The 24,737-nt window shown below is 47.1% G+C and overlaps 2 protein-coding genes across 14 annotated transcripts in view; one reads left to right on the forward strand and one right to left on the reverse strand.

The window, feature by feature from the left end:
* NRG2 (neuregulin 2) overlaps positions 1 to 14,697 on the forward strand; it is a 175,953-nt gene extending 161,256 nt beyond the window's left edge. For 5 of the 7 annotated variants that reach the window (XM_080554948.1, XM_080554949.1, XM_080554951.1 and 2 more), the window contains 5 exons: positions 5,420 to 5,522; positions 6,466 to 6,589; positions 8,316 to 8,443; positions 10,872 to 11,096; positions 12,330 to 14,697. In XM_080554948.1, coding sequence (XP_080411074.1) covers positions 5,420 to 5,522; positions 6,466 to 6,589; positions 8,316 to 8,443; positions 10,872 to 11,096; positions 12,330 to 12,987 — 1,238 coding nt within the window. In that variant the 3' untranslated portion in view covers positions 12,988 to 14,697. Of the gene's footprint in view, positions 1 to 995; positions 1,020 to 5,419; positions 5,523 to 6,465; positions 6,590 to 8,315; positions 8,444 to 10,871; positions 11,097 to 12,329 lie in introns of all 7 variants that reach the window. The other 2 variants (XM_080554947.1, XM_080554950.1) reach the window with 1 other exon arrangement.
* Positions 14,698 to 17,049: 2,352 nt separating this feature from the next.
* Positions 17,050 to 24,737, reverse strand: part of PSD2 (pleckstrin and Sec7 domain containing 2) — a 96,053-nt gene continuing 88,365 nt past the window's right edge. For 6 of the 7 annotated variants that reach the window (XM_080554942.1, XM_080554938.1, XM_080554940.1 and 3 more), the window contains 4 exons: positions 24,574 to 24,731; positions 22,814 to 22,958; positions 21,624 to 21,767; positions 17,050 to 18,785 (listed from right to left, as the gene is read on the reverse strand). In XM_080554942.1, the coding sequence (XP_080411068.1) occupies positions 18,579 to 18,785; positions 21,624 to 21,767; positions 22,814 to 22,958; positions 24,574 to 24,731 (654 nt within the window). In that variant the 3' untranslated portion in view covers positions 17,050 to 18,578. The other variant, XM_080554943.1, reaches the window with a different exon arrangement.

The raw sequence follows: 24,737 nt of genomic DNA on the forward strand, positions 1-24,737 counted from the left end.
TGTTGCCTATGTTGGACAACAACATTGTTGATTCATTAGGCAAACTCAACTTTGCTTAGCACTATCTCTTCAAGACAAACTGCAATCTTATTTGTAATGAATTTGAATCTGAAAGCAGATGCTCCGATTTGTGCTCTTTTTTCTTTTTTTTTTTTTTTTGGCATGCTTGCTGTTTCTAAAAATGCAGAACCACAGCAGAAGTGAAATTTGGAAGATCACAGACTTGAGGGAAACTTTCAGTGCGATTTGCACTTTTAGATCTGCAAGGGATTCATTACCTTTGCCCAGGCAACTAATCACTTGCAGTATCAGTGGTACAACTGCAAATCTGTACTGCAAAGAACAGTACTTACACGATTTACATGATACCAGGAGATTTTACAGGCAATGCTGCCAGATGACATTGTGCATCTGAGACCAGACTTGAGGTCATGGGCAGAAGAATTGCGCTTGCAGGCCTGAGGGCCCTGTGCAAGTGCCTACACATCTGTCTGCCACACACGCTTCTTTGGTGCACAAGCTCCCAGGCAGAGAGTCACGTGAAACCATGCAGGGCACATTCTGCCTGTAGAAAGCAAATGAATGGTTTTACCAGGTTCATGCAGTCGCTATGTGTTTTGGCCTGTCTGGAGTCAGAAGTTGTTTCAGAACAAGTGTACTTTTTTTTTTTTTTTTTTTTTTCTGCCTAAACTGTAAATTCCATATCAGGTACTAACAAACATGGCTCATCTCAAAAGAATTCATAATTAACTAAAAAAATTCATAATTAACTTCCACTGCAATTTGTTTGGGTCTTTCTTTACATAAGATATAAGCTCTGGTGGGAATTTAAAATGCTCTGAAGCATACACTGTGTTCTGTGTAACTGCTGCTGAGCCTACAGAAAAACTAACCTGCTGTAACTGCACAGTGTGTGTGTATGTATATTAGAGATCTCTGACAGACCTGTTTTTCTTTTTCTCTTTCTCTTCCTTGTCTTCTTTCTGCATTGGCAGAGCATCTTGGATTTGAATTAAAGGGTATGGAACAACCATTCATTTATTAATCAGAAGCCATTAAGAGCTGCCCATATTATATTTATGGCTTTAATGGGATGATTAAAAAATCAGCTGTTCTGTTCTTTTCCCTGGCGCCAAGATAGATGTTTGGATTAAAAAACAAAACAAAGTAAAGCACAAAGTCTAAATGTAAAACTGTAAAAATGCACGTGTATTTTTAGCAGCACTTTTTTCTTTGTTTCAAGCAGCAGCCTGGTGTGCGTGGCGTGACTGGGATGTTACAATTGCCATACGTCTCCTCATTCTACATGCTTTTGTATATTTAACAGAAAGGCAGGAGTTTGTGACAATCCTAAAGGTTGCCAGCAGGCACTGCTTGGGAATGAACAGGTGTTCCAGGAATGGGAAGTCAAGTTTTAGGAAGATAAGGACTTTTATAACATTGTCATTCTCAATGTGCTTTTGTCCACTGATCCTAGGAAGCATCAGGATGGTTTTGCCATTCCTGCTCCCAAAGGCTGTCTGCTTCTTTCTGTGCTTGACTGGGAGGAAATTGTCCCTTGGAAGGTGACATGAGCTGAGTTATTTTAAAGACAATGAGCCTGGGAAATCAGCAGTCTCCCATGAGAGGAGAGGGTGTTATGCTGAGCTTCGTAGTGGCAAGCTGAAGTGTGGAAAAACACTGCAGTAGCTTACAAGCTCTTAAAAATATCCCCTTTGGGCAACTGCCTGCTCCTGCCCAGTTGCTTATAATCATATTTTTCCTCCTTTCTCCTTAGTCTGTTTTCAGAAATGTGTCAGATATCTATAGAGTAAGCACCTGAGAAATCAAATCCTTGGGGCTAGGTTTCCCTTGAGTGCACAGGCTGAGTGCAGGAGGGGTTGGTCAGGTGAGAACAGAGAGATTTGTCTTTATTGCTTGATTTAAAAACATTGGCCCAGCAATGCCATCCAGAGCAGATCTTCACGTGAAAATACTTCAATTCGATTTGAAACATGTATGGGGACACCAGTCTTTCACTTCTGGATGTTAAATTCTCTTCTTGGGTCCCTGAGGTGGAGGGACATGCACTAACTGAATCTGGAGAAATTTGTCTGTGCTGGTTTTTGCATGTCTTACCCACTGGGTTTGGTATGTATCCCCAGCAGCTTGTTACTGCTGTTGAAAATGAGTGCATTTCATGGTCAAGTGTTTCAGAGAAAGCGGTGCTGCTAATACTAATACACTTAAATAAACTTTAAAATTAAGGATTTTTGACATCCCTTTTTGTTGACTTCTGTCCTTTTCCTCATCCATTCTCAATGTCATCACAGAACCGCCACACATCCTGTTCCCAGTCTGCAGTCGTCTCTTCTCTGTCATTCGTCTTTCACTTTCATGTGTTGCTGTGACACCCGTGGCTGGACTGTGATTCTGTCAGCATTATGTGGCACAACATGGTTTGTTCACAGTGTTTGCTGCTGTAAAGTGACAATGCTACTGATGAAGACATGGTGTTTGTAGAGCGTACAGACACAAATGGACAAGTCCTGCTCCAGGATCTTAACTTCTCAAACACAGAAGTGTAGAGTGCTTCCTCCTATTTTCTTTCTGTTTCTGGCAAGATGATTTTATGCAACATGAAGATACTGTTACCAAGCATCAACTTTAATAGGATGTTAGGAGCCAAGATAAATTACTATAAACAGGTTGTTTAATTTTTAGTTTTACAGTAGTGACTGATGCACAGCCTCTGACTTCAGTGTTTCACATAGCAGAGCTGTCAGCTCATGATTCTGCATTTCTGATGAACTGAACCATTCCCCCTGTAATTCAGGTGGAAGTTCAAGAGAGTCAGACATGCCAGAGACAGGGTTCCGTACTTATCATGATTACCTAAACAGAGGCTGGGATTTGAGCCTTGGGTGAAAAATTTGGTCATGTAGCTAATGGGGTAAAAAAACTTCATAATTTCAATGGCTTTGCTCTCTTTCTCCCTCTCCCTTCCATGATTCAAAGGAAATTCATACTTTAAACAACAAAAACAAACAAACAAACAAAAAAAAAAACACAAAAACAGTCTTTGTAGCAAAAATCATAACTTATGAAGAATCCTTGAAAACAATTGGCTTCATGGATAGGTCTATGGTGAAAAAAGGCCTCCTTCCCACCTTTTTTTTGGTAAATCATGAAGAAATACAGCTGGGTAGCAGCAAAATTCTTGCCCAGCGCTGTCTCTAACCAGGACATGATCCTAGCTGATTCTGATAAAATCTCTAAATTTCCTGATGGAAGGAAATAGCTGTACAGCTGGAATCCAGATCCCAAAGCTGTACGAGAGCAAGAAAACTTGTCTGCCATGGTTGCTGATGCCTGGAATAGGGCATCTGTGCAGGGGAAATACACAGCTGAAGCAAATGTTTCACCCCACAGTGAGTTCCTTCCCCTAGCCAGCTCCACCTGGCTCCTTGTAGTAAAAAGCAAGGAGTACCAGGTCAGCCAACACCCAAGCTCCCCTGCATGAGAAAGTCCCAGGCTACACAGGCTCTGGCTCTGAAGAGGTGCAGCTGGCTGGTAAAACTGATACAGCTCAATAACTTCCAGTCAAAGTGAGACACCTGACCTGCTATTCCTGGCTTACAGTGGCTATAGAGCTGGAGTCTGGGAGAATCTCAGCTGCCTGCCTTTCTTGTGCTTGGTGGGACTTTGCTTTTTCAGCAACTCCACCAGTGAGCGCTCTGAGAGCCTCTTGAAGCCAAAGGCCAGGGCACAAACAAGAGGGATGGAAATTTACTTCTTCAAACTGCAGCTTTGCAACAGAGGCATGAAGCAAGCACTACTGATGATGTTTTGCGTCTTCATGTCCGGATGGTTATTCACAGCCTCTGGTTTAGCAATTCTTCATTCACAAGTTAAGAGCTAGACAGAGAGAAACACTTCTCCCAGCACTTTTTTCTTCAAAAAAATCATTTTCCTTTCTAAAAAGGCAAGCTGAGATTAGTCTAAATATTCAGTTATCTAGAATGTTTTGTTACTTCCACCTTGTTTCTTTTTGTTGGAGTCTAGTCCTGGGGGTCAATGCTGGTACCTAAAATCAGACACATTTCTCTTCTGGTTGTGTATTTCATTGGTTTGGTAGCACTGGGAATATCTTATAGTCCATTGAAAGTATTTAGTGTAGCCTGGTGAAACACACCGAGCATAGCAACCATGGCATGAGGTTTATTGCCTGATCTATATTAAAAAATATTTCAATGAATATTAAAGAAGACACAAACCCCAATGGCTTTACAATTAACTCACAGTATGGGATCACAAGCACATTGTTCATAGATGCTGAAATAGAAGTCTCATGGCAGCTGTGGACTGAATCCTTCTCTCAGTCATTCAGATGGAGAACCAAATGGCCTCTGCTGATCTCAGTGGAGATCGGTGGGTGTTGCTGAGAAGAGCATCTGCCCTGGCATAGCCATAGAGGAAGAGGGGTCCTTGATACACAATTGCTGCCTAGGTGTAGTTCAGTAACACTGCGGGTGACATCCTACCATTTTCTTGGAACTTTGACTTATTTGAATGAACTACCTGACTTCCAGCATGGTCTGGGTTTTGATGCAAGTGACTGATTTTTCTGGTTTGAATGGCAGTCCATGACAAATGGTAATACCTGGGAGAAGCAGCAGCATGCTGCTTGAATTTTGTGTGTGCATCTGAGTTACCTGGTGCAATGGAATTAATCACTTCCTAGGGTCTCATTAAAAAGCCATAACTGTAATTGGTTACTGTATTTTAATTACCCCACTCCCTTTCCTTTGTCTAATGCACTATCACTTTTCCATCTTCATTCTGCTTTTTGAGTGTTTTAGGATGTCCCTTCCAGCACCTACATGCTTTGGGGCCTGTTGCTTGGTGGTTTCTAATGCATTGCTGAGCTCCAGGGCATGCAGCAGCTGCAAGGAAAAGGCATTCTGAGTCCATCAGAGCAGAGGGCCTGTGATGAGAACATCACAGGGCTATGTGTGTACGTGGTGAGTGGGGGACGCTTGGGGTCTTCCTTGTTAGACTACTAAGTTGCCAAGAAGGGGGGATCTGCTGGAAGGGAAAGTAGACTCATGGGGCTTTTTGAGATTAGTCTCCAAGTTATTCTGCGGGAAAAGAAGAGAAAGCAAGAAGCGTGCTTGAGTGCAGAAGGGGTGAGCTACTGAGCAAGAGAGGGCGAAGGTACAGAGAGACAAAAGGACTGAAGATCTCTTGAGGGGTGAGTAAGATTGGGCCAGCCTGTCTCAGCTTTGGGCAGCTATCAGAGATGGGCAGTGGATTGGTAGGAGGTCTGACTGAGCCCTGCTCTCCATCTTGCCCTCACGCAGTGCTGGTTCCTGTGCAGCCAGATGCATCCATGGTGCCAGAGCCTGTTTATAACTGGTTTCTTTCTCTCCATTTGCAGAAGCAGAAGAGCTCTATCAGAAGAGAGTTTTAACCATCACGGGAATCTGTGTTGCCTTGCTTGTTGTGGGCATCGTCTGTGTGGTAGCTTACTGTAAAACCAAGTGAGTATGTGTGGTTAACAGACAAAAAGTGGTGAGAGGTTACTGAGTTCGTGCTTCACACTTTCGTGCTGTTCACCCAAATGCTATTTTTAAAGAGGTGCTGTGCTGTGGTATTCCCAGCGAGGTCTCATGAAGAAGGCCAATAAAGCCATCTATCATTCTGTGCCTGAGCAGGAAGTTTTCCTGGGACTTCTTCCTTGTCCCCTGATTCAGCATCACATTGTGAAGCCAGGTGATGGCATGTGACTGGGAGAAGTTGTTCCCTGAGCCAACAGCTTATCACCTGACAGCTGAAAAATGCTGGGCTGTGGCCCAGGAGCTGTGGTCTGAGTTGTTTACATTTCAGGATCTTTTAAAGCAATAATGACTGAGCAAGAGACTTGGGAACCTCTTCTATGTCAGCCTTCCCTGCCTGGACAGCACCTGTTTCTCCACCTGCACCTTGAGTGGGTTTGGGTTGCCTTTCTATTCCCCCAGGAGACAGGGAGACTTGTGAAGTGAATGTCCTCGCAGAGACGTGAGGAGGCAGTCCCACATTGTGCTTAATGCAGAACAGTTCAAGTGCCTCACCACCAAGGCCAAGCCAGGACTGGCTTCCCCTTTCCCTTCTCCCCACTTTTCTCTTCTGCTCCCAGTCCCATGCTTCCTCTGCATCCACTGCATTGTGCTGGGCCTTGTTTTGCGACAAGGAGACTGTGGACCCCCCTTCCTGAAGCAGCCATAGTGGCAAACATTCACATTTCTTTGGAAAAGCAGCTAAGGTGGCTAATTTTGAATATTTGCAGCTTTCCACAAATACCACTGAAATATCAAGTGTGTCCAAGACGTGAATCAATACCTGGTTGTTGCCTCCTTTATCATCTGCTTCCTCCAGTAAAACCTGGAGGCGGAGGACCTGATAAGATAAACCCTCCTAATAGATTTTTTCCTTTCCTTTTTAAAGGAAACAAAGAAAACAGATGCATAATCATTTACGACAGAATATGTGCCCTGCCCATCAGAACAGGAGCCTTGCGAATGGGCCAAGCCACCCACGTTTGGATCCTGAGGAAATCCAAATGGCTGATGTAAGACCTTTTTCTCATTCTCCCTGCATGTTACTGAGTGGGCACGTTTTCTGTCAGGGGTTTGATGTGGATTTGTATGCTTACACACCTGTGTGCCTTTGCATGAGGAGCAAAATACTAAGAGAATTGAATGAGAAGATGAGGTTCTGCACAGAAACATTTCCCAGAACAAAATATGGAGGGAAATGTGAATTTACTTTGAAGCACCAAAGATGAGATTAGGGCACTCAGGACAGGCTTGTTTTGATGAATCAAGTGTGATCCTGTTTTCTTCTCCGTGAGATGTTCCCAATGTTTCCTGTTTATTAAGCTGTCCTAGTGAGCCTCATTTTGCAGCATGACAAATGGGAACAGCACAGTGGGGGTTGGAACAACCACAGTGACTGTGTTGCACGTCATGGAGATCTGGTCAGCACTACATATGTCTACCTGCCCATACTAGTTGCTTCTTGTGCAAGGTGACGCAACCTGGTGGGGTGCCAGTGTGTCACTTTAGTGACAACCACCTAGGAATTTAGGGCCAGATCCAGAAAAGCAGCTCGGCCACTCTTCTAACATCAGTCATAGGAGAATCCCATTGAGCTGTGTGTTCTCACTGTCAACATGCTTAAGTGCCTTGCTGAAGTAAGCCATTGAAAGGGACCAGAAAAAGGGAGAGAGGAGGCAGATCCAAAACAAAAGCACTTCCCTAGGCCAGAAAATTTGCAGTTTCTCACATTCTGAGCATTTGCTTTGGAAATTTCCTTTTGCCTTCCCTTAACCTTCTCTTTGTGCAAAGGTTCATGTGCACTGATCCCTGTTGGAAATCATAGAATCACAGAACGGTTTGGGTTGGAAGGGACCTTGAAGACCAGCTACTTCGAACACCTCTGCCACGGGAAGGGACACCTTCCACTAGATCAGGTTCCTCAAAGCCCCATCCAGCCTAGTCTTGAACACTTCCAGGGGTGGGGCATCCACAACCTTTCTGGGCAACCTGTTCCAGTGCCTCACCACCCACACAGTGAAGAATTTCTTCCTTATATCTAATCTGAATCTACGCGCTTTCAGTTTAAAACTATTAAGCTTTGTCCTATCACTAAATGCCCTTGTACAAGGAGTATTCTGAGTCAGTTACAAGCTCTGCTGGGTTACCTTTGGGATGCTAAAATTTAACTAGGTGTAAAGCCAGCACTGAAAGAGGAGGTAAAGAAAATTTTAAAGAATCATAGCCATCTGAACCTGAAATGCTGACTCCCCCAGAGAGCTTTGTCTCCCTGTGAAAAGCACGGTTGACCCTGCTTACTTTTAGATGGAGGAATGTTTCAGTATAAATATTAGGATTACACCTAGTGTTTCAATAGGCTTATGCTTCTGACAGATCTCATATGGTTGCCTTGTTTTTGGTACTCTGTCTGATGCATAACTCCCTGCAAGAAGAGATGGATTTCTGCTCAGTAGCATCAGACATAAAGTGCTGCCACAGCTGTCTGGGGAACCCCTTGGATCTTCATACTTCTCTGTAGTCCCTGTGCCAGGGCTCTTTTCCAGTATTCAAAGTGCAGAGGCAGAGAGGGGCCACTGCATGGCACTTTCCAGCCTCCCTGTCTCCTTCTGTGGGGTATGGAGCTGCGGTACTCACTCAGTCCTCATGTGGTTTCAGCAGAAATAATGCAGCCAGCAGAATTTGGCTGCGACAGTGCTGACAAGCTATTGGCTGATCTGTGTGATTCTTTGTATTTTACAGTATATTTCTAAGAATGTTTCTGCCACTGAACATGTGATCCGTAGAGAAACAGAGACAACCTTTTCGGGAAGTCACTCCTGCTCCCCATCACATCACTGCTCCACAGCCACTCCAACGTCCAGCCAGAGGTGATGTATACTGTTTCCCCCTGAACTCTTACTGCTTGCCTTAGGATTCTGTGAGATACAAAGCCAGTAAAAGCTTCTTCTTTCATCTTTCTGTTTTAAGTTGATGTTTGGCGTTACAGTGTCATACAGGCCATTGCCAACACTTGCAGATCTTTACTAGCACAGCTGGTTAGTGAGAGGTGTGGAAAGGTGTGATGCCGCAGGTCAACTGTGGCAAAGGACCCAACAGGAACCTACTGCACTGACAGAGGTGGAAATCAGGAGGATATGAAGTTGTGCTTTCATGCCTTGCACAGACTCAAACTAGAGCATGCACCTAGGGAAGCTTTTCCAAATTGTTCTTGCAACCATACAGCACACCTGCATTAATTCGTTAAGCATCCCATGGTTACTTCATGCTTGATATATTTGCCTTCTGTAAGGTAAGCTATGACAAACATCACAAAATATTTTGCTTAGTCTGCAAATTTAGGGTCTGATTTTGGGAATCAAGTTTTTCATCAGAAGAACATAATTTTTCATATTTCAGAATAACCATTAAGGGGGAAGACTAACATGGCTCAGAGGCTGAATTTCTCAGTGGTCTTAAGAGCATTTATATTGCAGATGGAGCTTCTCCATTATTATGGTGTCCAGGAAAGTCATTCAAATGCTCTAGAGAAAGTCCTGCACTGTTTTGAGTTTGGGCATTCAGGTCTTCCATCTTATATGATGAAAGCTCATTGTGTTCTTCCAGTAAGTGACAGTGTTTCCCTATGAGAATGCATGCCTTTGAAAAGTAACTGTAGGGTGCAAGGGATCCATATTTACCTTCTGTCAATGACACGTAGATCACATGCATTGACTTCATAAGCAAAAGATATCCTGGCTTATTTACTTCATTAGACTGGTGTGTTCATAGCCATTTGTCCAGGAAGCAGTGAATCCTTTCAGGTAAAGCTTGAAGATGCATTCTGGCAGATTTCTTCAGGGTTCAGGCATTCATTAGGGAGGAGCACTCAGTGTACAATGCAGCAGATCAACTTCAGATATCATACATAGGTTTTCAGGAAAATTCCTCCCCAGACTCCATTGGTTCAACCTCCAGTAAGTAGAGAGGGAGACAAGAAAGATTTGCTGGGCTGGAAATTACTACTTTTAGCCAGGGAAATCCTCCCCTCACTGAGCAGATGGAGTGTTTTCCAGATTTTTTGAATTTTTATGCTGCCGCCAAATCCTGGCTAGGTTTGTGCAGGCTTGAGCAAGGTGCACAGAGACTCCTGTGCCTGCAGAGCTGCACCTTGCTGGCCTTCAAGGCTCACTTCAAAGTCCTTGGATCCCAGGGCCATCTCTGAGTACCTCCTGAAGATGCAAAGTTGTGTCTGGAGGGCAGCATTAATATATGACAGGTGTGGGGAGATACCTACTTGCATAGCCTCTGGTCCTGGCTACCTGCCATATAATTTTCCTGAGTCAAGTGCAGCAAGCAGGTGTCTCTTGAAGTCATGCCAGAGGCAAACTGCTAGCATAATATGGTTCCATTTTACTTTATCAGCACCTCTAATGAGGATGCTGTTTGAAGTTATAAATCAGTGCCTTGGTTGCAACTGAACGTGTGCCTGGAGCTATTAATAATTAACAAGTTCTTTGGAAGTCTTAATGAGGCCTCTGTAAACCCCCACCCAAAATGCTCTGCCACCACAGCTCCATCTGGTGCAGTTTGGGAGCTCAGAGCTCTTGCTCCAATGGATTGGATATTTGTGCCATGGAGAGCAGTCAGCCCGGTGTGGGTGGACCCTCGGTGTGTGCAGGACCCCATGCTTCCCTGGTGCATGCTTGTGGGATGTCATCTCTGCACCAAGCCAAGGGCAGGGGGAGTTCCAAGCTGACCAAGGACTGTCCAGCATAGCTGGTAGCTTTAGTCTAGCTCCTTGAATGTATTTTGCTGCCAAAACCTTTTTTATATCGTAGAAGTGCTTTTCTCTGTTGGCTATGAAGTAATTCTGAGTCTTTTTTTCTGACTCCGTCCTGGTAGCATTTGTGAAGGGGTTGTTTCTTGGCAATGTGTGAAGATGGCACAAGTGAAGATCCTTTGCAGACTTGCCTTGGCACAGCCAGTGCATTGCTCTGCACCAAAACACTTCGTGATTACAAAGCAGAAATGCCCAGGCCTCCCTGCAGAGGCTGTCCCATCCTATTCCCACTGTCAGGAGGTGGTGTCTTAAATACCCAGTGTGCGCTGCATTGCCCTTCTTTATCCTCTAATCAAACCTCTAAGAAACAGTGAAGCAAATCAAAACTGGGCCTCCCTGGCCAGATGTATTTTCATGAGAGGCAGAAACGGGATGTCAGTGCAGAGCAGAGTGTGATCTATGGCTGCATGTGGCATTTTGGAGAAGACGTTCGCAGGGGTTCCTTGCTCACTATCCATGTGGACTTTGATCCACAGACATGAAAGCCACACCTGGAGCCTGGAGCGGACGGAGAGCCTGACTTCAGATTCCCAGTCTGGGATAATGCTGTCTTCAGTGGGAACCAGTAAATGCAACAGCCCTGCATGTGTGGAGGCGCGGGCCCGCCGCGGGGCTGCCTTCTGCATTGAGGACTCGCGGCGGCCCATGATGCAGTATCGCGACTCAGTGGATTCGCTGCGGGACTCGCCGCACAGCGAGAGGTCAGACTCCCCTGCTTCGTGCCTCCTGGGCATGGCAGAGGCCAGCCATGCCTCTCTCTGCTGGATGCAAATCCATTCACTTCCACCCTGGCCTAGAGCAGCAGTCCCATGGTAGTCCAGGAGAAACTCCAGCTCTGGTCCTGACCAGAGGAAACCACGTCCCCAAGAGGTCACTCTGGTAGCAGCAACAAACATTGTTCCTTGTCAATTGTTCCTTGCTCACCTGGAGGCAACACAGGTTTGGAGCACAAGTTTGAGAGCAGCTGAAAATATCTGGCTGCAATCAGCAACCGATGAATAAAAGCTGTCAGAGATAGTGGATGATGAGCACACCCCAGACCTCCCTGCAGAGAAGGAGGGCAGATTTGTGGGGCAGCAGCTCAAGCAGGGGCTGGCTCCCAGGTACTTGGGGTAAGTCCTCAGTGTGCCTGTGGATGGAATGGAGAGCAGACGTGCTGCATGTGGGCACAGCCTTGGGATGGGGCTCTGTATGACCCAGCTCTCTGGGGAAGATGACTGCAGAGATGGGAATTCATCAGCTAGTGACAGAGGGTTGTCCTCTTCCTGTGTCTGGTTCCTCATGGTGCTGAAGCACATCTCCACACTTGCTGCAGCCCTTCATGAGTCACCGTGGATGACCCAGGTGGCTACCCAACCTCTTTCGGGCATCTACCCCTCAGGGCAGTGGGACTTGTCCAAAGAAGGCAAGTCGCTCACTTGTTTCTGATCCCAGTCCATTCAGACAGGCTGCTGGGAGGTGCTGCAAGATTTGCAGTGGTGCCGGGTGAGAATTGTCCTGTCCCAGATAAAGTTCAGTCCCGACAGTCATGCAGGACTGGTCCTGAGCCCTATCCTGCAGCAAGGGAAGCACATCCAGCTCAGCTGGCACGAAGGCTCCCTGGGAGCCACATCTCAGCTACCAAGTGCTGGGCTCTGTGGTGAGCTCCTTGCACGGCGGAGGAGCAAGGGTGCACACTGAGCAACTCCCTCAGTAAAGCTGGTCTTGGGGACCACAGTGCGTTGGTGCCCAAGAACCCACCAAAGCCGGCACCTCATCCTCCCTCAGGCACTGCAATGCAAGGTCCCTCCACCCCCTTCCCCAGGAGATGCAGTGCTCCAGAACCAGGCACATCAGGGGTCCCTCATATCTGTGCCGGGTGTTCAGCAGAGTGCAGCCACAGCTGGCAGGTTCTGGGGTGCTCCATGTCCAAACAGAGGTGTTGTTTCTTCCAGGTACGTGTCAGCCCTGACCACACCAGCACGCCTGTCGCCTGTCGATTTCCACTACTCGATGGCCACGCAGGTGCCCACCTTTGAGATCACCTCCCCCAACTCCGCACACGCTGTCTCCCTGCCCCCGGCAGCGCCCATCAGCTTCCGCGTGGAGGAACAGCAGCCCCTCCTGCGGCGGTACCAGCTTCCCTTCCAGGACACGCAGAGGTACGACAGCTACTACCAAAGGAAGACCTACCTAAATGACAGCATGGGGAGCCTGCCCTCCAGCCCCTTCCGCATCACGGAGGATGACGAGTATGAGACGACACAGGAGTATGTCACAGCACTAGAACAGCCAAAGAAAACAGCCAGCAGCAACAAGCGTTGGAAAAAGTCCAAACTGAACGGGCACGTACCCCACAGAGCCAGAGCGGTCCGGGACTCCTTCTCCTTGAGCAGCGCCTCTTACAGTGAGTCTGACGAGGAGCTGGTGGCTGAGAGCACCCCCTTCCTAAGCACTCAGAACAATGAGACGATGAACACAGAGTCGCCTCCGCTCCACCGGCCAGGTGACAGCCGGACTTACCATTCCTACAGCAGGCACAGCGCTCACGGGGAGAGTGGGCGCAGCAGCCTGGCACACACAACGCCCAAACAAGACCCCGATCCTCTCTAGGTGCCTCGCAGACATACCCGCATGGAGGAGGCGGAGGAGGGAGGCAAAACAAAAATGAGACAAAAATAAATATTTTTATTTTATATAAAAGAGGAAAAAATATAACAAATAAAATGTTTTATTTTCATTTTAGCAAAGTTGTCTTATAATAGCTAACAGCAATGACTTTTTTATAGGGAATCTCTATTTATATGTAATGTCTTGATTTTCAGCTTCCAAGAAAAAAAAATAAAAACAAAAAAAAAAGAAGAAATGGAAACAAACAATAAAGTTAAAAAAAAAAAGGTGGGCCAATTTTTGACTACTTAAAAATAGAAAATAAAACTATCGTGGTGCCTTTTGCTGTATGCTAGTGCTGGGATTCATGCCGAGGATTCTGTTTCAGTAGCATTTTTAAGATCACAGATTTTTATTTGGGAGACAACCTGTCACAAGGGCACTCTTCCATCAGAAGAAAACAGCCTCACCACTTTGCCCTGTACCCTGCTATTAATGATCTTGTTCTATCATTTTAACACACATCAAGGACATGAATGGGAGCATTTCCATTATCATGTCTAATGGGGATCTGTCTTGCCCCGTAAAATACTTGTATTTTTGCTTAAATCAGGAGAAAAAGAAACTGAGCAGCACCATACTGAAATGCAGAAATAATGTTTCTTTTGTCACACAGGTAGGAAGAGAAAATGAAATGCAGCAGCAGCCCTTACAACATAGCTCTCAACCTTTGGCCGTTTCACATGTGAGTCTGAAATTGGGTTGGCACAGGTTTGTAGTCCAATAAGTAAGACATTTGTAGGAATGTGGTGAAATAAAACCCTGTTACATGTGGTTGAATACAGTCACTGAAGCCAGCCCTGACAGGCTGGTGGCACTGCACAGTGGTCCTGGCAGGGCAGAGCCGTACCGGACCTGGTGCCATGCTGGCTGTGGCGTCCCCTTGACCAAGCACACAGTGGCCATGGTGGGGCGTTTGCCATGGTGCTGCGTGGGCTGCAGTGTCCTGCACACCATGCTTGCCACCGAGGACGCCCAGAGGGTGCAGCATGGCTGCGGCTGCCCCAGGCGCGGTGCCAGACGGCCGCTGGCTGTGCTGCCCTGGTGTCTGAGTGCTCCGGCCCCGCGCGAACCCCCTCGCGTTGGCTGGGAAGCACAGCGGGCACCACACAGGGCAGCCCAACGAGCGGATTCCTCTGTAGCGCCATGCCCTGTATTGTAAAGACAGTTGTTACCGTAATGTCTTGCCATCGATGACGGACATCATGTTTCCAAACCCGGAGCAGCTCTGGCCATTGGCTCTGTGGCGCAAAGAGACAGTCCTGCGTTTCCAGGCGGCAGAGCATCCTGGTGGAAGTGCCCCTCTCTCCTCAGTTCTCTGCAGCAAACCTGTTTACATTGTAGCCTGACTTTTTTTCTTTTTATATTTTTACTTCTGCATGTCCTTTGCATTTCAGATACTGTAGATTGGATGCATGGTGAAGCTGTGACTGAGAAGATAATACAACAATTGACAGTGTATTTCATTTAACTTTTAGCAATAAAGTAACTAAACCCTCTATTCCTCACCCATGATGGGGTCAGATAGAAAACTCTGCTAATTTGTCATAAGATGATTGTCAAAGTTTGCTCTGGATTGTCTGAATGTCAGAACTCTCGACTGTTTAACACTTGAACATTTTTTATATTATAAATAAAATAAGAAAGAACAAACTGTGGGCAGCATTGATCTAAGGCAATTTGGGGGGCAATGGGTAGGCCATGACAAGTACCATACATATCACAGAATGTGTTCCCAGAGCCACCCTGCTTCCCTGCCTGGCTCTCCCCAGTGTCTGTGAGCCGGTGAGCTCTGTTCCTGGAGAAGTCCACCTGATGCTGGCATAAAGTTGTCCCCTCAGCAACATCTGCATTACAGGAAGGCTGCAGCTCTGGGGCCTCCTGCTGCTGCACTCTGGGCAGCTGTGCTGCACAATGCTGTGGCTGAACCATGGGGGGGGGTGCTCAGGGCAGCTGCTCCACACCAGGGCATCACCATCACCGCCTGCTCAGTCCCATGCAGGGAGATGTTTTACTGCTCCGTGGTTTGCAGGGACTTGTGACACTCTACATCTAGAGACATCACTAACTTCGAGCCATGGCAGCCCCGTGATTTCTTGTGGTGATTTCTTGTTTCATGTGCCGCTGGTTTCCCATAATTTTGTTCTGTATTTGGTGGCAGCTACACTACTTTAATTTTCTCCCAAATTGCCTCTGAAGGAAGCTTGTATCTATCTCCTTTTTTCCCCGTCTGGTCTATTTTTAAAGCCCTCATCTCCAGCTATGTGTATTGCTAGGATTTAGCCATGAATATTTTAGAGCAATTTTCACAGGTGGGGGGGAGCCACTGACACCTCATGCCATCTCTGCTCAGCATGTACGATGATGCCACCCTTCCCAGAGGGGCTGGAATCACTTTGTGGACACAAATGGGGCGATGCAAACAGGAGAGGAATGTCAGGCCCTAGCTTTGGGATTGCAAAACCTCCTGACAAAGCTGTCAGCAGTTTTGCCCCATTGCCTGTCAAATGGGCACTACCTGCACCTGAGTGCTCACATCTACATTGCGGCATTGGCCCTGATCCTGTCAGGGGCTTAGGGGAGCTGCTGGCCATGTCGCGTGGTCTCTGCGGCTGCTCCTCCTCACAGGATGCATGGTGCAGTGGGAAGACTTCAGCTCTTGGCTGCATGGCTGCGGCGCGTGACAGCAGCCTTGGTGTGCACACCACCTCCGGGCCAAGGACTGCGCAGGCTGCCAGGCGGGGGCTGGCTCGGCTCTTCTCTTCCAGCATGGTGTGGAAGAAAGTGCATTTGGGTACCTACAGGAGGAGAAAAGGATGTTTCTGTTTAATTCCTCTAAGCTGCTGCCCTCTCATAGCAGCAGCTGAGTAGTTCTCCTCCAGGCAGGGAAAGAGGGAGAAAACAAACATACAAAAAAAAAACAAATAAAAACAAAACAACAACCAAACAAAAAGCTCTTTTTGCCTGGTCATACGCTGAGATGGAAGGTTGGTTTAACAAGGCATTTTGGGGTATTCTTAGTGCCCTCTTGTAGGCCACCACATCTGCAAAGGCATATGCACCCAGACGAGCCCTTGTGTATCAGGACAAACTGTGTTGGTTGTCACTAAGCGCAGGTTTAACTCCCTTGGCTATCTTGCCAAGGCCTCTTTAACCCAGGCTGCCACATCCACTGGGTGGAGACCCTCATGACTCTGAGGCCCTTTCCTGGTGCACAGAGAGGACTTTACAGGATCCCGCTCTTTCCTGCAACTTAGTCCTGTCCGAGGATGACAGAGTGGCACCTTCAACATGGGGGGAAAAAAAGATGCTCTTTTTGGCTTTCTCAGACAAATCACAGCTTAGATTCAACTGCCTGCGGGAAGAGTTAGTCAGAAAGGCTGAGGCACGAGATATTACCAGGGATTTTGGACAGCAAAAGCTGGGCCTGACTTTCACCTGGGCTTCCACTGAGTGAGTGAGTGGGCATCTCCAGAACCAGATGCTTCATGTGAGTAGCAGTATCCTGAAGGCCCCCAGTGTAAGGGATGCCTGCACCAACACCCGACACTGCAAAGCACATGGCACATTGGAGAAACAGCTACAACACCCAATGAAGGCAAAGGCTCCTCTGAGAACAGTTCCCAGAACATCTCCAACCACCAGTGCAGGTGTTGACATCTTTCTCCTCCCATAAACCTACAGGCTGCACATGGACTGACAGACCTGAGGTGCACCAGATGAAAGGAAATGTTACCTGAACATGTCAGTAAAGCAGCCCATCTGTCTCACCTGCTTTACCGGCAAGCCGTCCATCCAAAGATTAGGCAGGCAAGTGCTTTCAGTAGGATAGGTGTGCTGGCACCCTACTCATGGAAAGGCATTGCTACTTTCTGGTGCTGGCCAGAGAGTCCTGGCTTTCTCTTTGCAGGAGCTGATGGAGATCTGTGTGAACATGGTCATGCAGGGCTGTGAAGCCTGGGACCAATCCAGCACACAGTGGAACCATATTTCAGACCAGTTCTCTTTACCAACAGATTCAGCTTTATTGTTATTCTTTTTTACATGATTCTTAGTGCATCATTTCAAATAAGCTATCAAACTGTACAAAGAAACAGAGATAAAAGAAGAGGTGACAGAATTGGATGGAGGTTTTTAGTAGTATGAACCATCATGGAAAACAGTAGTCAATAGTCTCTCAGACTTTGAAGGTCCGAATAAATCTTCTTTGTTTAAAAAATGCTGCAAAATATAAACAATAAATGACTGTAGTTAGCAGCTACAAGATCCTTCAAAACTGGAACTTGATTACTCTGAATGCACCTAAAGGAAAGAAAAGCAATCTGGGATAAAGAACCAAACCAAATAGCAAAATAAATAAATAAAGTGCAGGAGGACAGTTGTGGCATTGAAATGCAGTGGAATCGCTTCTAGTACAACAGTAAATCATTGGACCACAGACAGCAGAAAGGAACAGAAACACAATTCCCTCTTTAAAAGAGTACAGCATACAAATTGCAAAATGGAGGAACTACAACACTGATGGGCAGTTAGAATTGCGCCTGCACACAAAGGTTCAGCTGGATCTGAAGCACATTTCCAACTGCGCCTCGAACCCAAAGTGGCAGATGCCATGGATGCTAAATAAACAGCCATTTAGCTAGTTTTTCTCAACGAACAGGAACAGGAGTGTGATGTTTCACAGCAAAGCCAGGTGGGCTTTCCATTCAAGTACAAAAAGGAAAAAAAAAAGAAACATAGGCTACTGCATTTTTGAAAATGTCCTGTTCAGACCCTCCATTGTCCCTAGTGTCTTCTCCAGGCAGCTTACCTTCTCTTGCACACTGAGGTTAAAATCCCGTATTAAGTTTTCCTTATATATATATATTTATTTATATATATTCATATGTATATATATTTATATATATATAAAAAGGATAAGGTGACAGAGGGCACTTCAGGCCTTTACTGCCACGGGCAGATGACAGTCCCACACACTGTGCTGAAGACGCCTCTCACTCAGTTGGTGACTAGCTCATGAAACGTGTCCTATCGTGACGTGCCAGACAGCACTCCTCTCATGTGAGGGATGTGCTCCCTGCTGCTCTGTGCCTTTCTCTGAGAGCGCTGGGGGTGACGCAGACACCGTTGTCCCGGCTGAGTTTCTTGCACTTCTGGGAACTGTGGATGTGAACCAGTGGAAACTCCAAGGAGAGAAGGAGGAAGGAGGAGAAGATAGGGCTGGTGGAAGAGAGCAACCTGGCACCTGGAGAATGAGCATATCCCTTTATTGTGCAGGCTGCGGTAGAAGGGAAAGAAAAGCCACTGGTGCTGTTGGGGAAAAGAAGAGATGGAGTGTCCATGATGCTGAAATGCCAGAGCTTTGCCAAGGAGTGTCAACTAAAGCTTCTTTGACTTCTTTCACTAGAGCAGTCAACGTGTCATACACGTCTACGGTTCTGTTTGTATAATTTCCTAGGTAAAATTGTGCTCATTGATCTAGTTCAGGAGCGCAAAGCATCACCAGTTCATTTCACCCATGCACACATTCCTTGTTAAGTGTTCTGCTCTATTATGTCCTTTTCCACCTTACAGGTGACAGACACATGCCCTTGGCTCAAGGAAGGGCTTGAATGTGTCTTCCGCAAAGCAATGTCATCAGCTTCCACCTTAAAGAAACTGGTTTCAATTCTCTCCAGGTCATCTGTCCCAACTTTTATTTTCATGCACAGCAGATTGATGTATGTCTCGTAGCGGCTCTTCTGCAGGGAAAGACGAAACAGAGAAAAAAGCCTGAGAACAGGGACAGGCCACGGCGTGTGTGGAAAGCAGAGGCGATGCCATCTGCTACTGCAGGAAAACACATACTATATTATCAGGATCCCACTGTTCACACTCTGCAAGAGCTATTTAACAACAGCACAATGTCTGGTCTAACCAAAGACTTCAAAGACTTATTAACTTGCAGTTCAAAGGGTTGAGGAAAAAGGGGATTGTTGTGCAAGACTCTCTTGCTTTTACAGGTCTTGACTGCCACTCTGATTGTTTAAGGTGGCTACTGGAGGCAACAAAAAAACAACATAGAATAGAATCATAGACTCATAGAAACACGAGGTTGGAAAGGACCTACAAGATCATCTAGTTCAACCGTCCTCCTATCACCAATACTACCCACTAAGCTACTAAATGATATGTCGTAGCACCTTGTCCAGCCGCTTCTTGAACACTGCCAGGGACCGCCTCGAGCATTGACCACTCGACCACCTCCCTGGGCAGGCCGTTTCAGCGCCTGACCACTCTTTGAGAGCAAAAGTTTTTCCTGAATTCTAATCTAAATCTCCCCAGGTGCAACTTGTGGCCATTTCCTTGAGTCCTATCATTAGTTATCTGAGAGAAGAGGCCGACCCCCTCCTCATCACAACCTCCCTTCAGGAAGTTGTAGAGAGCGATGAGGTCTACCCTGAGCCTCCTCTTCTCCAGGCTGAACAAGCCCAGCTCCCTCAGCCGCTCCTCGTAAGACTTGTTCTCCAGACCCCTCACCACCTTCGTTGCCCTTCTCTGGACCTGCTTGAGCACCTCGAAGTCCTTCTTGCAGTGAGGGGCCCAAAACTGAACGCAGTACTCGAGGTGCGGCCTCACCAAAGCTGAGTACAGGGGGACAATCACTTCCCTGCTCCTGCTGGCTGCACTATTTCTAATACAGGCCAGGATGCTGTTGGCCTTCTTGGCCACCTGAGCACACTGCCAGCTCATGTTCAGCCAAACATCGATCAACACTCCCAGGTCCCTTTCCTCTTTACAGTCTAGGCACCCTGCCCCAGGCCTATAGCGTTGCATGGGGTTATTGTGGCCAAAGTGCAGATCTGCTTCTTCCTGACTTAAAACATTCAGAGTTTCCACACTCCTGCCTGCCTGTCTGGGAACAACGCTGCGAAGATGTCCCCATTTAGCACATGGAAAGTTCCTCTCGGTTGATATAAATATTTCTGCTTGCATTGTTTTCATCCAGTAATTCACTGTTACCATTAGCTGTGCTCTTCACAGAGGACAGCAAAAAAAATGGAGGCAATCTCTTCTCTGCCTGGCATCATTTCAAGACTAGATGGGACCTCTTTTTATGGACTTATGTAAAACCCCAGTCCTTTCCTCTAACATCTCAGAGGAAGCCTATACTCACTTCTTTGTCAGCACAGAGAAACAAGCATTTCTAGAGTATATCTCATAAAATAGATTAGATGAGTCATGCTCTGGAAGTGCCAGCTTCTTCTTGCAGACTGAAAAGGGAGCCTAGAGAAAAGGCTTGGATGGAGACTACTCCTTTGCAGATATCAAAAACAAGATGTCTGGAAAATAGGAGGCAGCAGCACGCAACTATTTGAAAGGTTGGCGCAAACACAAGGGAACCAGCAGCCACAAACTATGGCTCTGGTGATTCAGGCTGGACATGATGTTCTTTCCCCAAGTGGGTGGTAGAGCCCTGGATTGTGGGAGATGGGAGATTTCCATCCATTTCCAGGGATGGCAAGAAAATGTCACACTCGGCCCAGGCTAATACTGGGAATAATCTAAGCTCCTGCTGAAAGCAGGAATAGACCCTCCAGCAGTCCCTCCCCAATGACACCTCTGTGGCAGGATTTCTACCTTGTGCTCAACTTTCTCTGGAACAAACTATCCCATTTCTCCAATTAAATGCTACTGAGATTTGCAGAGCATTTAAACTTAGCTACACGCATCCTCAAAAAGTCTGCAAGCACCTGCAGTGCTGGTTTCGGCTTTATTTACAGAAACAGTTACAGCAAAACAAGATTAATACTCCCACGGTTTCCTTCAGCTTTTTATAAATGTTTCTGGAAAACGCTGATGTGCACTGAGAACAGAATCCCTTCCTTATTTGGGACCTGAGGAAATTTCAAGTTCCAGAACAGTAAAGGAAGATTTTATTTCTCTCATCACTTTCCCATGCCTTGCGTTAGAAATCACAGAGGGGAGGAAATGTCATTTTTTTTACAGATTCAATGGAAAACAGTGAGGCTTATCACTGCCACATAACACACATCTAGTATGTAAGCCCTCTACTTCCCTTCCCTTCCCTTCCCTTCCCTTCCCTTCCCTTCCCTTCCCTTCCCTTCCCTTCCCTTCCCTTCCCTTCCCTTCCCTTCCCTTCCCTTCCCTTCCCTTCCCTTCCCTTCCCTTCCCTTCCCTTCCCTTCCCTTCCCTTCCCTTCCCTTCCCTTCCCTTCCCTTCCCTTCCCTTCCCTTCCCTTCCCTTCCCTTCCCTTCCCTTCCCTTCCCTTCCCTTCCCTTCCCTTCCCTTCCCTTCCCTTCCCTTCCCTTCCCTTCCCTTCCCTTCCCTTCCCTTCCCTTCCCTTCCCTTCCCTTCCCTTCCCTTCCCTTCCCTTCCCTTCCCCTCCCCTCCCCTCCCCTCCCCTCCCCTCCCCTCCCCTCCCCTCCCCTCCCCTCCCCTCCCCTCCCCTCCCCTCCCCTCCCCTCCCCTCCCCTCCCCTCCTCTCTCCCAGGCTCACAGCATCCACTCTGCAGTTCTCAATTCTCCTCAATCAGCCAAGATATCATTTATCACAGAAAAGATGAACATTCCTTTACCTCAAAAATTAGGTAATGTTCTTTGAGCCTGTACTCCTCAGCCTCTTTTGACTTGAGACTCTTCTCTACAGGATGTGATTTATGCTCTGCTAATTCATCTGCAATCTGCTTCATTTTATTTTCATGAGATCTCAGCTGTTCCTCCTGCCGAGAGAATTGTGTCAGGTATTAAAATGTAGGCGTGTAACACCCAAGTGCACCGCCAGCCTGTTGACATGGGATTTGTCTATGCAAGGACATAAGCCTTGCTACTGGAATGGGCTGCATAGCCTGTGCTGGGGCCAAAGGTGTGCAGCACATTTGAAAATTCATCCGATAAGGAGCAGCCGAAACACAGGTATTTGAGGAAGATCAAAACTCATGCATCACAAGTGCCAGGATTGGATTTCTCCGGCACCTGGGCTTTTATAGCATCATGAACACGAAACCTCCGCATCTTTTAATAGCCAGGCAGAACTAGCTGTGTCTCAAGAGCTTGTGCATCTGCTCTCTCTGGAGATAAAGTACCCTCCCTGTCTGGGCTCTGACATCTGCTCAGCAGCTACAGCTATATCTCTGTTCTAATCATTTCAGGCTCAGGCAGTCCTCTCCCCTTCCCTTTGCTGAGGGCCAGTGGCAGAATATCCCCATCGTTTGGAGGTGTTAAGCCATGTTTGGCGTTCCCTAGACACTGCAAACACGAGTGGCTCTTCAGATGGCAGCTGCCTATTGCTCTGTGCTAACAGAGCCTTAGGCAGCCATGCTTTGGCGCACTGTGTTCCCTGCTTCCAGTAAACCTTCCCCTCTGAGGCTCTGCAGCTTTCCAGACTGAAAAACAATAAGGTGTCACCTCTGGGTGCCATGTAATTAAAAAACAAACAAACAAAAAAAAAAAAAAGCAACACAGCAATAAACAAGAAAGAATCAACACCCATTGAGGTGGGCGTGTGTACATAGGGTTGTTTTATATTCATTGCAATAGAAGCATCGTGCAGACACCAGAATTTCCTGTGGTCTGTCCAAATCTCCCACTCTACTGCCCCGCTCCTGCCATGTACACAGTGTGCACTTGAGCAGGTGCAGACTTGAGCACCTGAATGTGTCTGCTAGGTAGTGCTGGGGGAGCTGCAGGTGAGCTCAGTGTGAGCTGCATGCTGATGGGTTGGCTGAGCACTGGGCACCCCTCCATTGGTCCTTCTCTCACACTTTACCTGGCACAACTTGGTCATGGATGAAGGCAGGAGTGGGCGGCAGAACTTTTTCATTGAGCAGATCGCAGCTGGAAAGGCTGGGGCAGAGAAAATGGCAGCAACGAGGTTGATTCGCAGGATCCAGGAAAGCATTTCTTCTTTACTTCTGTTACAGAGGAGGGGAGGAGAGAAAGGCATCTGTAAATGTTCCTAACCCAGGACCAGCCAGCTCAAGACAGCCCTGGAGACACCTGCTTTCCCAAGGGCTATTGGTGGCTTTGCATTGAAGCCATTTCTGTGCCATCCTGGGTAGTGAGAAGGAAAACACTGGCTAACTGGCTCCTCTACATTGTCCCAATGATTTCAGGCCTGTTGTCTGCCTACATGAAGCCCTGGGAATTCTGCCTTCCTTAATAACTCTAGTTGTAATCCCTGAAGATGAGCAGTAGCATGGTGGCAAGTGCCAAGAGTACCCTACTCTTTGGAGAGCGGGAGACACATAACAGAGGCTCCACGGACAAGGATGAACTCCTCAGATGTTCATGGAACTCTGCCCAGGGTCCCTGATCAGATCTGAGCACTGCTCAGCTGCGAGCATTGCTCCCACCAGGCTTCAAGAGGGTCTTCACTGCAGAAATTCAGATGCCAAGATTTAGCCTGATGTTAGTACCCCATCTCAACTTCAAGACAAAATCACTCCTCACAGCAGTTGACAAAGAAAACGTCGAACAGGAGATGGCTCAATCACACTTGACACTTTCTAGCAAAGCAATTTTCCTCTGCAATGGACTAAGGAAAGAAGAAGATATGGTCTGGCTGGTGAGCTCTTTAATGAGCTTTAGCCACTTGCCCCATCAAAGGCTGATGAGAGGAACTGTCAGCTCCTTAGTTCAAAGCACCATATAGATTTTCTTCTGCAGACTGACAACAGAAGTTAGTAAGGGGACAGCTTGAAGAGAGGACACGCCCACACTGGGGACAATGGGACATTATTTAGTGGCATAGTGCTGTGTTTTGGGCTGGTTGGCTACTGCAGTCCCAGCTACTTGCACAAATTTTGGCAAGGGCAGTTCTATGTGGCCACCCCACAAAAAGCAGTTAGCACTGGGACGCAATTTTTAAACTCTTTCAACAAATTTTATAACAGCTGTATAGTTAAGCATGAGTGTATCCACATGTTCCCATCCTGCTTCTGAGGGGCAGTGGAAACTCCATAGTCTGTCAGACTACGTCAAACACATTCATTAGTCCAGCCCCAGAGATCTTCTCCTACAATGCAAGTCAAACCATGCTTTGGAACCATTCTGCTTTGCCAGCTTCCCTTTAGTCCTTTGGCAGCACAACCTTAGCTGAAGTCTACAGGATTCTGCCAGAGCAACTGTGGAAGCAGGCTTTAGGGCAAAGGTGGTCTGTGGAGGACTGCAGCGCTTCAGGTGTTAATGCATGAGGGGAGCGGAAAGAGAAGCCACCTTCCTCCTCAGGCCTTCACCTCCCATCTCATCCTGCTCAGCCCTACTTGGTGACAGATGAGAAAGGCTCCAGGACTGGCACACAGCTGCCAAGCGTGGCAAGTGGAAACTGTGGCCCCAAGACGAAGTCCCTTGCACAGTCTGACAGACCTCACCCTAATCTCTCCTGCTTAGCACCTTCCTCCTCAAAAGTCCTTTTTCCCCCAGAGTTGTCCCTAATGTGTGTGCTGGTCTGGCTGGGCAGAAGAGGCTCTGTCTGTGGCTGGAAGTCAGGCTGCTGGTCCAGGCTCTGCAGGGAGAGCTGGTACTTACGGGGCTTGGAAGAGAAAGACTCTCCAGTCGGCTGTCTTCAGTTTGAGCACATTGGACTTCTTGCTGTAGTCAGAGGCTTTTGTGGCTAAGGCGTGGTGCACACGGATGGCATTTTTCAGATCCACTTCAGAGAGGTCTTTGTCAGGTTTATATTCATCCTGTGA

Source organism: Anser brachyrhynchus, assembly GCF_964034855.1.
Source record: "Anser brachyrhynchus genome assembly, chromosome: 14".
NCBI classification, from domain to species: domain Eukaryota; kingdom Metazoa; phylum Chordata; class Aves; order Anseriformes; family Anatidae; genus Anser; species Anser brachyrhynchus.